Source organism: Centruroides vittatus, unplaced genomic scaffold (genome assembly GCF_030686945.1).
Source record: "Centruroides vittatus isolate TY-2023 unplaced genomic scaffold, ASM3068694v2 contig_3343, whole genome shotgun sequence".
Classification (NCBI taxonomy): domain Eukaryota; kingdom Metazoa; phylum Arthropoda; class Arachnida; order Scorpiones; family Buthidae; genus Centruroides; species Centruroides vittatus.
This window is the reverse complement of record NW_027122147.1, coordinates 199,293-211,764: the sequence shown is the minus strand read 5'-3', so window position 1 is coordinate 211,764 and position 12,472 is coordinate 199,293. Positions and strand designations below refer to the sequence as shown.

At 28.8% G+C, this 12,472-nt stretch overlaps 1 protein-coding gene across 2 annotated transcripts in view; it reads left to right on the top strand.

Annotated features, from left to right (window-relative positions):
- Ogdh (oxoglutarate dehydrogenase Nc73EF) overlaps nt 1-8,273 on the top strand; it is a 110,061-nt gene extending 101,788 nt beyond the window's left edge. For both annotated transcript variants that reach the window (XM_067268752.1, XM_067268750.1), the window contains exons 18-23: nt 786-857; nt 929-1,054; nt 4,153-4,225; nt 4,355-4,515; nt 4,598-4,761; nt 7,587-8,273. In XM_067268752.1, the coding sequence (XP_067124853.1) occupies nt 786-857; nt 929-1,054; nt 4,153-4,225; nt 4,355-4,515; nt 4,598-4,761; nt 7,587-7,686 (696 nt within the window). In that variant the 3' untranslated portion in view covers nt 7,687-8,273. The remainder of the gene's footprint in view (nt 1-785; nt 858-928; nt 1,055-4,152; nt 4,226-4,354; nt 4,516-4,597; nt 4,762-7,586) is intronic.
- The last annotated feature ends 4,199 nt before the right edge of the window (nt 8,274-12,472 follow it).

Sequence of the window (12,472 nt, the reverse complement as noted above, 5' to 3'; positions counted from 1 at the left end):
TAAATTCAAATTAAAATATAATGAACAACAAAGAATTACTGTTTTTTAAGAATGAATTTAAGATATAAATTTTGAATTATAGTTATCATTTCAGCAATTTATTAGCTTGAACATTGATCCTATGTTTTTCTTGTTCTTGGTAATTTTGAATTCTATTGACAGAATCTTTAGAAAAGTTCTGTAATTCTTTGATAAGTGAAAACTATTCTCATATTTTTGTGGAAAATTTGTGCACTCTATATCTGTTGTCTAAAATTTGATTTCTGTATTAATCAACTTCAAAAGTTATATCAATTCAAGCTTTAAGTTTCTTAATACTTCATAGCATTAAAAACTAAAACTAGTTAAAAATGTGCTTTAAGAGCATAAAAATAATATGCAAAGACAAAGAAAAATTGGCTTTTGAATGGAAATCGGTGCTTTACTTGATAATATTCTGTGCTGAAAATATAAATTATGAAAAGACGTATTATAGTATCATTATGATATTAATTTGTATAAAGTTCAGAATAAGATTTCACAGACATCTTTTTTAGATAGAATATTTTGTTAGATATATTGTTTATTTTATATAAGAAAGGTATGAAATATATTAAAATTAGAAATCAAATGATAACTAATAATATGATTTCGTGTAACATAGAAACATTATTTATGTAGGTTACTTATTTTTAGAATAAATACTTGAAATCAATACAATATAAAGTAAAATATATAGTAAATAATAATTAATTTAAAATAAATAAATTTTAATTTTATTAAAATTAAATTTTATTTTATTTTAGGGTCCAGAACATTCTAGTGCTCGTCCTGAAAGATTCTTGCAGTTATGCAATGAAGAGTCTGATAATTTTCCAGTAATTTATATATATTTTAATAAATTTATTTACTGATATGAATAAAATATTAATTGTAGTTCTTTTATTAGGAAATTGACGATGACTTCTCAATGAAACAGCTGAATGATATAAACACATTTGTTGTCAACTGCACTACACCTGCAAATTATTTTCATTCTCTTCGACGACAAATAGCTTTACCATTCAGAAAGCCTGTAAGCTTATTATTAAAATTCTAGTTCACTAAGTTCAGATTTTCTACTTAATCAATGTTGTTTGTTGAAATTATATTAATTGAACAATTTAATATGTCAGCCTAAAATTTCTCAAGCAATTCTAATATTTATTATTGAATTTTTAATAATACAGCAAATCTCTGCTAACTCAGACTAATGGGTGAAGGTTGTCTCAGTTTATGAAAGTTCAAGTTAGCTGACAATATAGAAAATAAGAAGGTAGATGTGCAATGCAGTAATTTATTATGATCATTTCTATACAGAAGTTTTACTGAGCTGAGACTACATTGCTGAACTTATTACAGGAAATGAGTCATAAAATTTCATAGTACAGTATACATCAATGTATAGTCTTTAGTAACTTACTGACTACAGTAATATAATGTGTTGCATGGTGTTGCAAAGACTTCTGGCTATTGAAAACACTTGTTAATTATAATTTTTCTATTGTCAAGAAATTTTAAATTACTGTTTCAAAAATATTTGCCTGAGTTAAATGAAGTCCTATTTAGCAGGAGTTTACTGTAAAAAAACATTATAGGGTTATATATTAAATTATAAATTAACTTCAAAATAGTTTATTAAACTGTTGATGTAATGCGCAAATTAGTTATAAAACAGAAAATTTCAACTTTGTGATTTTTTTTTATTTTGACTTGTTAATTAACATTTATGTACTGTACATCTCATAAATTCAAAGAACAAAACAATATTGTTATTGAATTTGAATTTAATACAGACAAAAGGATTTGCAATTTAAAAAAGACCCTAAAAATATTTCTATAAAGACTGGTATTCTGCATGTCTTTATACATAAAAATTTTTAAAAGTTGAGTTTAACAATAGAAAAAAAATTCATATGCCCTTATGTTTAAAAGATATCCCATATTTATATGAATTTTCTATATATCTAGTAAATAATTGCAAAACATAAATTGTTAAATTTATTTTTTATAATTACACCTAAAAATTAATATTTTATATAACTTACTAATAAAATATACGGTGATACCTCGGTTTTCATTGATAATCCATCCAAAAACAATTGATGAAATCTGAAACTGACAAAAACTGAGACAATTATTTCCATACGAATCAATGTAAATCCAATTAATTTGTTCTAGACACTCCAAAATACATACCAAAAATACATTTTATAGAGAATTAATATAGTGTTAAATACAATAAGAAATTAATATAAAGGACTAATCTAAAGGAAAGTGATGGAATTGTTTGGCTAGACGTGCGAAGTAATGTATTGTCTTGTAGAAGCTAGTTGGACATGAGCTTCTAGTCTATATTTCCCCATGGTAAAATGTGATGTAATTGTCATGTAATAGTAGTTGTATGCATTTATGATGGTTGTATCGCAGGGAATAATGCCTTCCAGGAGGTCAGTTTAAGGGTAACTGGCCTCTATTCAGGTGTTACAGACATGGAGAAAACCCAGAAAATGCCATGTGGCCAGCCATCCTGGCGAAGCGCAAACCCACGATCAAACTCACAGTGTTCAGGGAATGGTAAGCTTGGCCAATGGTGGGCTGTTGCAGGGTAATGCTCACACAACAAGAAATAATGTCACACTGAGCCAGAAAATGCGTGGGTTGCCCTTTGTTTTCACAAAATTAGCAGTGATATCACTTGGGCATGCTGACAAAATCTGAGGCAATCCACGAAAACAGAGAGACTTTTTGCAAAAAAAATTAACGATAACCAAAGTCAATGAAAACCAAGGTATTATTGTATATGTTTAATTCCATGACAAATTATATTCTCACTATATGATGGAAATTTTTACTTTTTTATTACATGTACTTATTTATTGATTAACATAATTTAGATAATATCATTAATAACAAAGTGTTTGTTTAATTCTATTTATAGTTGGAAACAGTTTTAGAGTATGGCCTTTATAGACTAACAAAATAAGTTTTAGAATTTTCTCAAAAAAACTCAAAAACATACAGCAAACAAAACAAACTTTATATGAGATATGTATGATAAGAGTGTATATGGTAAATATGAGGAAATAAACACCACATATTCAAGCAGAGATGTAAATAAATAATTGTTGACACATGCCACTAATTACTTGTGTGCACAGATTGTCTGCCTGGTATTCTGTCACAGACTAATAGTCATAATCTGTTATTCTCAAATACTGTAATTCCACTTTAATAAATACTTGGAACAAGCAAATTTAATCCATTATTTTTGAACTTCATTTATTTTGCTGTCTTAAAATCAAGGGACAACTGTATATGTTAAAAAGACAACTTAATAACTATTTATAATTTGTGTTAAATATATTTTATATGCTATATGTGACAACATTTAATAAATTATTTTTGGCACAGCAGTTTACAAAATAGTTTTATTGATAATAATTCATGCTGATAAATAGTTGAATGATAATATTACAGTAAAACCTCAATTTAATGGACAAAATTTCTGATCTATAAGACATATGTAAAAATTAACATCCTGTTAATTTTTAAATGCTCTATAAATAATAATATATTTGAAAAAATAACCTGTTAAAATTACATTTTATTTTTATTATAATTACAGGTTATTTTTTTTCAAATCCAAGAGTCACCACTCTTAATTAAATACAATTAAAGTGTTAATTAGGAATAAATAAGTGAGCCTGCTGGCCTTATTGTTATGATTACAAATTATTTTTTAATTTTTATTTATTTTGATTTAGATAATATACTTGTTTATTACAGTGTCAGAACTATGCTTATGTATCTGAGGTATACCAAAGCATACCTCAGATACATAAGCAATAATATATATATATATATATATATATATAGAAAATTTTCTGTGAAATTAAACTTCTCATACATATATAATTTTAATTACACCAGCGTATCAACATAAATGGAAACAGACCAACTAACTAATTTGTCAATTTTTTAACACATGCATTTGGAAAACCTTCTTTATTATATAATGGACTTTCAGCTTTAACTGAATCCCATCTCCCGAATTGGTCTGTTAAATCGAGGTTTTACAGTAATTTAATAATGAAGTATAAACATTGATAGCAATGATATTTATGTTTCTAGTTGATCCTATTTACACCAAAATCACTCTTGCGTCATCCTGAAGCAAAATCATCATTTGATGATATGAATGAAGGTAATTAGCTTGTTTAAATAATGCATAGCATTTTAATTTTATTGATATAATTGTAAAAATATTAATGGACTTTTTTAAGAATGGATCATTTTTAATAAGTGAAATTTTGATTAAAAATTTACACTTTAGGCACTGTTTTTAAGAGACTCATTCCCGATACAAATGCAGAAGCAAACCGAAGCAATGTAAAGAGATTACTGTTTTGTACAGGAAGAGTATTTTATGATATACTTAAGCATCGACAGACTCTGGGCTTGGATTCTGAAGTTGCAATTGCTCGAATTGAACAAGTAAAGAAAATATTTTTTTTTTCTGTAAAAATTTCTTAATTATGTTGTAATTATATTGTATGCATTTTTTTTTTTTTTTAAGCTTTGCCCTTTTCCATTTGATTTGGTTAAAGAAGAAATTGAAAAATATTCAAATGCTAGCATTGCATGGTGTCAAGAAGAACATAAGAACCAGGGTTATTGGGCTCATATACAGCCTAGAATGAAAACAGTTTTAGATAGAATTAATGATACAAGAAATGTGATGTAAGTAAAATTATTGAAAACTATTACTATTCTGTAGATTGCTAGTTAATACTGTTAGGGTTTTTGTTAAATGGGGGTGGATATTATTTGCTGATAATATATATATATATATATAACCAAATCAATCAAGACAGACAACAAATACCTTATCCACACTTTCTGAAATATTGTGTTTCAATTGATTTGATTTTAATTAATTAATATTGGTTTTAGTTTCTGTTTCAGTAAAGGCCAGAGTTTTAAAATTTTTTCAATCTTAATTTAATTTTACGTTTAAATTAAATATTTTAAAATTTAATTATTATTCTTAGTTTTAATTAACTGGCTACCAAGTTGCGTATAAATACAGATGAATACCCAGTGCCCCTATACTCCCCCAAAGTTGAGCTGGACATGCTAGCTTATCTGTTTGGTAGCATACTGGATGCCGTGTTAATGGAATTTCACTGTATTAGAATCAGTATTAGAGACAACTGATATTAGAGTCAATCATTTCTTTCTTCTATTTTGGAATGATGTATCTATTAGCATGTTATTGAATATTTTTTCATATTACATATAAGAATCTTATATTTTTTGTAACTTTCATAAAAAATTTTATCTGATAAAAAATTATCTGCAAACCCCAAAAATCATCTTAAAGGTAAAGGTTTTTTTGATATTTTTTTGGTAGAAGATATATCTTCTACCAAAAATGCTGTAGAGACTAGTAACACACAGTACTGTCATGCCTTGTCTAAAACAACCTGTTCATCTGAAATGTATAACATTAAAGGCACTGACACATCATTCTATGGGCAAAAAGGAGCAATTACCTGGTACCCCAAACCAGACTTTTATAAAAAAATATTTCTCCAAAACAATTCCCTGAAGTAAAATGTCTGAAGTTAATACTGTACATGGACCTCCTAATTAAAATTCACCTGGGCACCATGCAGCTATAACACACCACTAACTAAAGGTTTATAAAGTTAATTTAATGGTCTTAGTCTTTGTAAAAATGAATATAGAAGAGGTGTGACAGTAGTACATGTTATTAGTCATTATGGCATTTTAGCTAGAAAATAAAACAGATTTATAATCTTGTTATATTATAATAATGAATTTCCTTTTGAAATCTACTAAAACTGTTTCTTAAGCAAATTAAATATTTCTTCACATAATTATATATATTATAAATATGAAATATTTTTCACACAGCTCTCAGAATACTGTGTGAGAAGGTGGGGGTTGGGGTGCAAGGCTTAACCCTTTCTTTGACATCAGTCCTTTAAAGACCGTTCACTGAGTCAGTGGATGGCTGTTGTTAGTGCAAGTGGGAAGGGTTAGCAAGGTCGTCAATAAGGTGTCGGCAATACATGAATAAGAACAACCATAGTTAAAATTCAACAAGGATTTAACATAAAGTAAAACAATTACAAATGAATACAAATACTAAAGGATAACTTGAATAGAGTCTAGGGATATAGTTCCCGTGTTCCACGATCCAATTCTCTTACACATTAACAGGACCAAGAGAGAGAGTTTACATAAAATTGGTTAATCATCCTACCTCTTTTCTATTGGTCAGTAGTTGGGTGGCAAAGGTTTGGGGAGACAGAGAGTCGATCTGTCCGATAATTCCCAAGGTAACAAAGCGCAAGGTTAAAAAGATTTCTTGGGGAATGAATGCCTCTGGGAGAGTGTCTGCACTTCATTGTATGTCCTCTGGGAATATGGCAAGATGAGCAGCAGTCTATATGGCTCTTTTTGAGGATGTCCGCCTTGAGTATAGCGGGAAGGAAGTCTTGGTAGTCACCTGCTACTATGGTGAAATTTGCCCTGAAGTTCGGGTGTGTGGCAGTTATATCCCCATCAGGTCTGGGAATTAGATCGTGTGACCTTATGTTTTCTAGTGATGACACTTCAAATGTGTCATTGATCGCCCAGTTAGGGCAGTGGGAATGTTACTTGTTTTCAGATGCACGCCAAGAAATTGTTTAAGTTTTGACATTTTCACACATCAACAATTAATTTTTATGATTAATCACCGAACTTTCTCAGGTCAAGAGAAATGGGAGGGGTTTATTGCACGTCTCTTGTTTTCTAATTCCATGTGAAATGGAGTAAATAAAGAAAAGTTTCTTATTGCTCATCTTTTTGCTAAAAAATATGGAAAACAATTTCCCGAATCTCACAACTGTATCTTTTGTAATTTTGCTTCATTGTAATTAACCTGGAGAAGTGAATTTATTTAAAAATTAAAAATAAGATATTATTTTTTGAATAAATTGTGATATCTATTTTACTTTTATTTTAATGTATGTACAGTACATACAATATAAATTACATTAAACATTCACTCATTCATTCATTCATTCTGTGGTATATTACATAAAACATCTGATCATCAAGGATAAGCAACAAAGTTGTAGGAGAATGAAAAAAACAAACTTACTGTTCTTTATTTATTTGTTTGATGTTATATTGTTCTGTTTATTATAATTGTCAAATCATATTTTCTGCTGATTTTTAATAAATTAACATATTTTTTAATAAGTAGCAATAAATGTCTTTACATGTTGAAGTAGCTAGTAAGTTAGAATGGAATTTAAATATGACTTATCATATTTAAATTCATGTTTAAAATTATGTTCATATTTTAAATATGAACATAAGTATGATAATTGTGCTATTAAGTGGGTAAAAGTTTTCATTGAAAACCATCCTTCAAAATATCTTTACACAAGTAACATATTAGGATTGACTTTTCACTTTTTTCTTTTGGTTTATTTTACAGAACTTTTGCTTCATTACAAGTAAATTGTATTTATTTATTTCGACAGATACGTCGGTCGTGCAGTCTCTGCTTCAACAGCAACGGGAAGCAAGCAAGTACACAAAAAAGAACAAGAAAAACTACTTGCTGACGCTTTTTCATTTTGAAGTATGTCACGTGAAATTTTCTCAAAGAAAACGATCATGCCTTATCTGTTTAAGCTCCTATGTACATTAGTATCGAACTTCCGGAGCTGTTAAGTAACGTGTAGATATTAGAAAGCTTACGACCGAATTGAATAATGTATTTTGTAAGGTAAAAATTGGTTTCGTGCATACGCTCGTAAATTCTCTAAAAGATTTTTCGGATAGAATTTGTTTTTATGATAAATTACAAAAATAAATATTTTTAACTCAGTTACTGATTAAAGAAATTAGTATTATAGCAGAATTTGCTATATTTTGTAAACAAAAAAGAAATTTAATAGTAGCATCAGGAAAAAAAATACTGAAAATCAAGTGATAATTTTTGTTAATTGTAAAGACTTTATGCTACAAAAATTATATATATATACTGTATATGCTTAAAAAGTCTATCATCAAAATTATTACATTTTATTTATAGTAACTTATTGAGATTTTATTATATAAAATTAAAAAGCATAGAAAAGTATTATGAGCATTATTGCCATAGAATGATGAATAAAAGTGTGCACTCCAGAAACTTTAATAAAATAAGTTGATGTTTATTTAAATGAGTGAAACAAAAATATCTTTATCTTATTTAAATGAGTTTAACAAAAATATCTTATAATTCGATCAAGTATTATTTTTTAAATAGTTTATGCAGAACTATCATTTTTGAATGACCAGTAATCATGGATAAGTTGGATGCAAGAAAATTGAAAAAGGAATCAATACTATTTTGATTAAATTAATATTTAGCATTTAAAATGTCTATTACTTTTTAATTAAAGTAATAGACATTCAAGCACTACAGTATAATTTCTAAATGATAAATAGCAGGATTGTTTGAAGATACAAAAATAGTCAAGTTCTAATATTTTCTTTATCTTTTGCTAAAACAATTGGTTTTGTTAACAACATACTCAGAACTAATCATCAGTGTGCACAGAAGCAAAAAACTAATGTAAAACTTTTTCAAACTTCACCAGAGTTCTTCTTCAGGCATTATAGCCATCAGGTGTTTGTTATAATGCATGAAGAAGAACTCTGGTGAAGTTTGAAAATGTTCGTATTAGTTTTTTTGCTTCTGTGCACACTGATTATTAGTTCTGGGTATGTTGTTAACTATATTCCAGTGTTGTGTAGTGTTAAACAACAGTGTGTTTAGTAAAACATTAAACAAAAGTGTTTAATGTTTTTGTAGTATTTGGTGACACACAAATAAACTTTGGTCTTTTAAGTCGTACAATTATCCTAAACCTAATAGTATCATTTTAAGTAAGACTAAAGAAAATTGCTAGTCCTTAATTAATTCAGAATACTGTATTGGCCCAAACATAGGTAGACTTCCAATTTTGGAATTGTCATTTGTTGAAAAAATTAGGTCCAAAATACATCTCTACCTTTTATTATTAATTTATTTGTATATAAAAAATTTCAAATTTTTTTAATGCAAGTTGCTGAAGCCATTGAAACAATACTTTGTCACTCATCTTCATCAGAACTTTCATTGCCATTGCAGTCTTCGGCTTTCCTCGACAGTTCATCATCTGTTCTCATGTTTCTTCAAAAGACCTTTATAATTGTCTTCACTGACAATCTTCCATAATTTAACTGTTATTCTAAAAGAAATTTTTATTACTTTTTATTTGATTTTAATTATAAATAAGAAATAAATTATAAAATTTAGTCTCTTCAAAATTACTTTAGTTACAAATTCAAAAAATATTTTATTGCTATTTATACATATTCGAGGATCAATCAGCATAAATGAATATTTGATTGCTTCTTTAGTAAATATCTGTTTGATTGCAAATTGTACTCAAAGAGTTTGTTTTATAGAAAGAAATACATGCACCCGACACCTACATTACAAATGAAAAATTCTTCTTTTGTCAGTATCAATAAAAATGTCTTGAAATTAATAAAAGTTATAGAGTGAAATCATGCCCTGTGTGTCATATAGTAGGCTGCCAGTATTTGTCATCACAATTCATTTTTCATATTTAATTACATAAAAATAAACGTAATTGTATTGTTTTATGATTGTTGATACTTATTTGCATTTTAATGCTGTCTGTTATATTAAAATTTGATAGACATTCAATGTTTAGTTTTACTGAAAAGAGGAAATAATGCCTGTCCTTAGAGTTTTCAGTTGCATTGGGATGTTAATATTGAGCATAACTGAAATAACTAGACTAGCAACACCATTGAAATTGAGAAATAAAATTGGTACATTCATATAAACAGAGCAAATTCAAAAAAATACAGCTACTAAGATTATTACAATTTCAATATTTGCAATTTTTTCTTGAGCTACAGCTTAATCCCAAAATCATTTGTTTTTACAATCCTGAACATGATTTGTATATTTAATTTAAATAATTTAAAAAACTAAATGAAAATTAAATATAATTTGGGTGCATCAACTATAATCATAGACAAATTAATGCAAACAATAAAGAATGATCAATGTCTCTGTAAAATTATAGGGTAGATGTACCAGTTTTGGCCTGTGTACCAGTTCTGGCCAGAAAACAAATTTAACTTAAAAATATAATCACAACATATTCAAATCTGTCCAATGAAACAAACTTTTATTGTTAACTGTGTGAACAGTTAACAATAAAAGTTTGTTTCATTTGTGATTATATTTTTAAGTTAAATTTGTTTTCTGGCCAGAACTGGTACTACACTGGCCAAAACTGGTACATCTATCCTAATAGTAGAATGAATCTGCCTTTTTAAAATGTAACAAAAAGCAAATTTCTGTATTTGCCTTTTTTATGTTTGCAGAAATATATTTACTAAGATGATAAAACAAAACAGTAATACAATAATGCAATATTCCAGTAAAGTGAAATAAACCAGAGTAGACTCAAGTATAAATTCAAATAAATCACCTTAATTATTTTGTATGAAATATGCAAATAAGACTGATTTTCCTGGTTTGACTTGGTGGTACATCAAACCGGGAAAAGTAGGCTTCTTTACATATTTTGAGTGTGTTCTGGACTTGCAGTTTTCTGACTATCCAAGTGAAAACAATTATCTTAATATTGATAAATTCAATTATAAAAATAAATATCTTTTTACATTTTTGGCAACCTTTCCCCAATTTTTGAAAATCGCTTGATTATTAAAGACTCTTCAGATAAAAATAAAATTTCTGTAGAAGTTATTGAAATTGATTTGTTTTTATCGTATTCAACAGAATCAATTGGCTTAGGTTTTGAGCAATTGATTATCTACAATCATGCCAATATACTAATTCCTACACACAATTCATGGATGCAATGTGCACAGATCACAACTTGGCTGACAATTAGCTTTGCTAAACAGTGACTCACCGAATTTTTGCATCAGTTTAACTCCATATAATGTATACCATAGACAGTTATCGAAATCGGAGAAAACTTTAATCGAACTTCAATATAGGTCGAGAGTGATTTTTCCCCCTCCCTTTAAAACTTGAAAAAAAAAAACAATATTTGGGCCAATACAGTAGTATATGGTTAAATGAAAGCAAAGTAGACTTCTATTGTTACTTTCTTCTTTATTTTTGCCTTTTCCCATGTTTATATGGGGTTGGCATTTCCTTCTCTAATACATATCCTCCATTTCTTCCTATCAAGAGCATCTTCTCTCTTAACCACTCAGCAGTGAGGGACGTATATATACGTTGAGGGTGATCATGTGGCAGTTGTGAGGGATGTATATATCCACTAAATTCTTTTGGGGGTATTGCCAAAAACTAGCCAAAACTTACCCCAAAAAAAAAATTCACATAAAAAATGAATTATGTAACAATAAAAAAAGACTTTTCTTTACTAGACATAACTGTTTACAAAATCTTTTTCTGAAATGGTAATGAGAAAAATTGCGTGAAAAATACTTTAAAAATTTCCCAGATATATTCACTACTAAGGGATAGCACTATACCTGACTATCCCACTGCTGAAAGGTTAAGTCCCCTCTGATTCAAGTTTTCCTCCACCTTATCTTTCCAATACAACCTTGGTTTTCCTCTCTTCCTCCTTCCATTCACTACCAGTTTTCTGACCCTCTTTCCAACATAATCTCCACTACTTTACTTCTATGTTGCATTTCTGAGTTCAATTCTTCCCCATCTCGACAAAGGTACCAAGATACATAAAACTCAAAACTACAGGAAGCAACACATTTTGGATTTTAATATTGGCACTCATCCCTGCCATTCAGAGTCATATAAGCTGTTTTAGTTCTACTAATCCTCATGCCCCTTTCCTCCACTCTTCCCGTTTCTTCTCAGCCTTGGTTTGGGAATGTTCACTTAGCACAATATCATCCGCAAACAGCATACTGCACGGAGCACCACACTTCACATCTCAAATCAACATGTCCATTATCAGGTTGAACAGATAAGTGCTAAGGGCCGATCTCTGATGTAAACCAACATTAACGGAGAACCCTTCTGTGGTGCTCACACTACTCTTAACTTGGGTCTCTGCTCCCTTGTTCATTTCCTTGATGAGCCTAACATATTTTTCTGGAACACTCTTTTCCCTCAAACATCTGTTGCCTTGGTACCCTATCATATACTTTTTCCATATCTATGAACATCATGTGCAAACCTTTCTGCATTTCCCTGTGCCTTTCCATCAGCTGTTTCAAAGCAAAGATAGCATCAGTTGTACCCCCTTCCTGACATAAGCCAACTGTTCCTCTCCAATCTCAGATTCCTGTCTAATCCTTTTTTCAACAATTTTCTCCCAAATCTTCATAG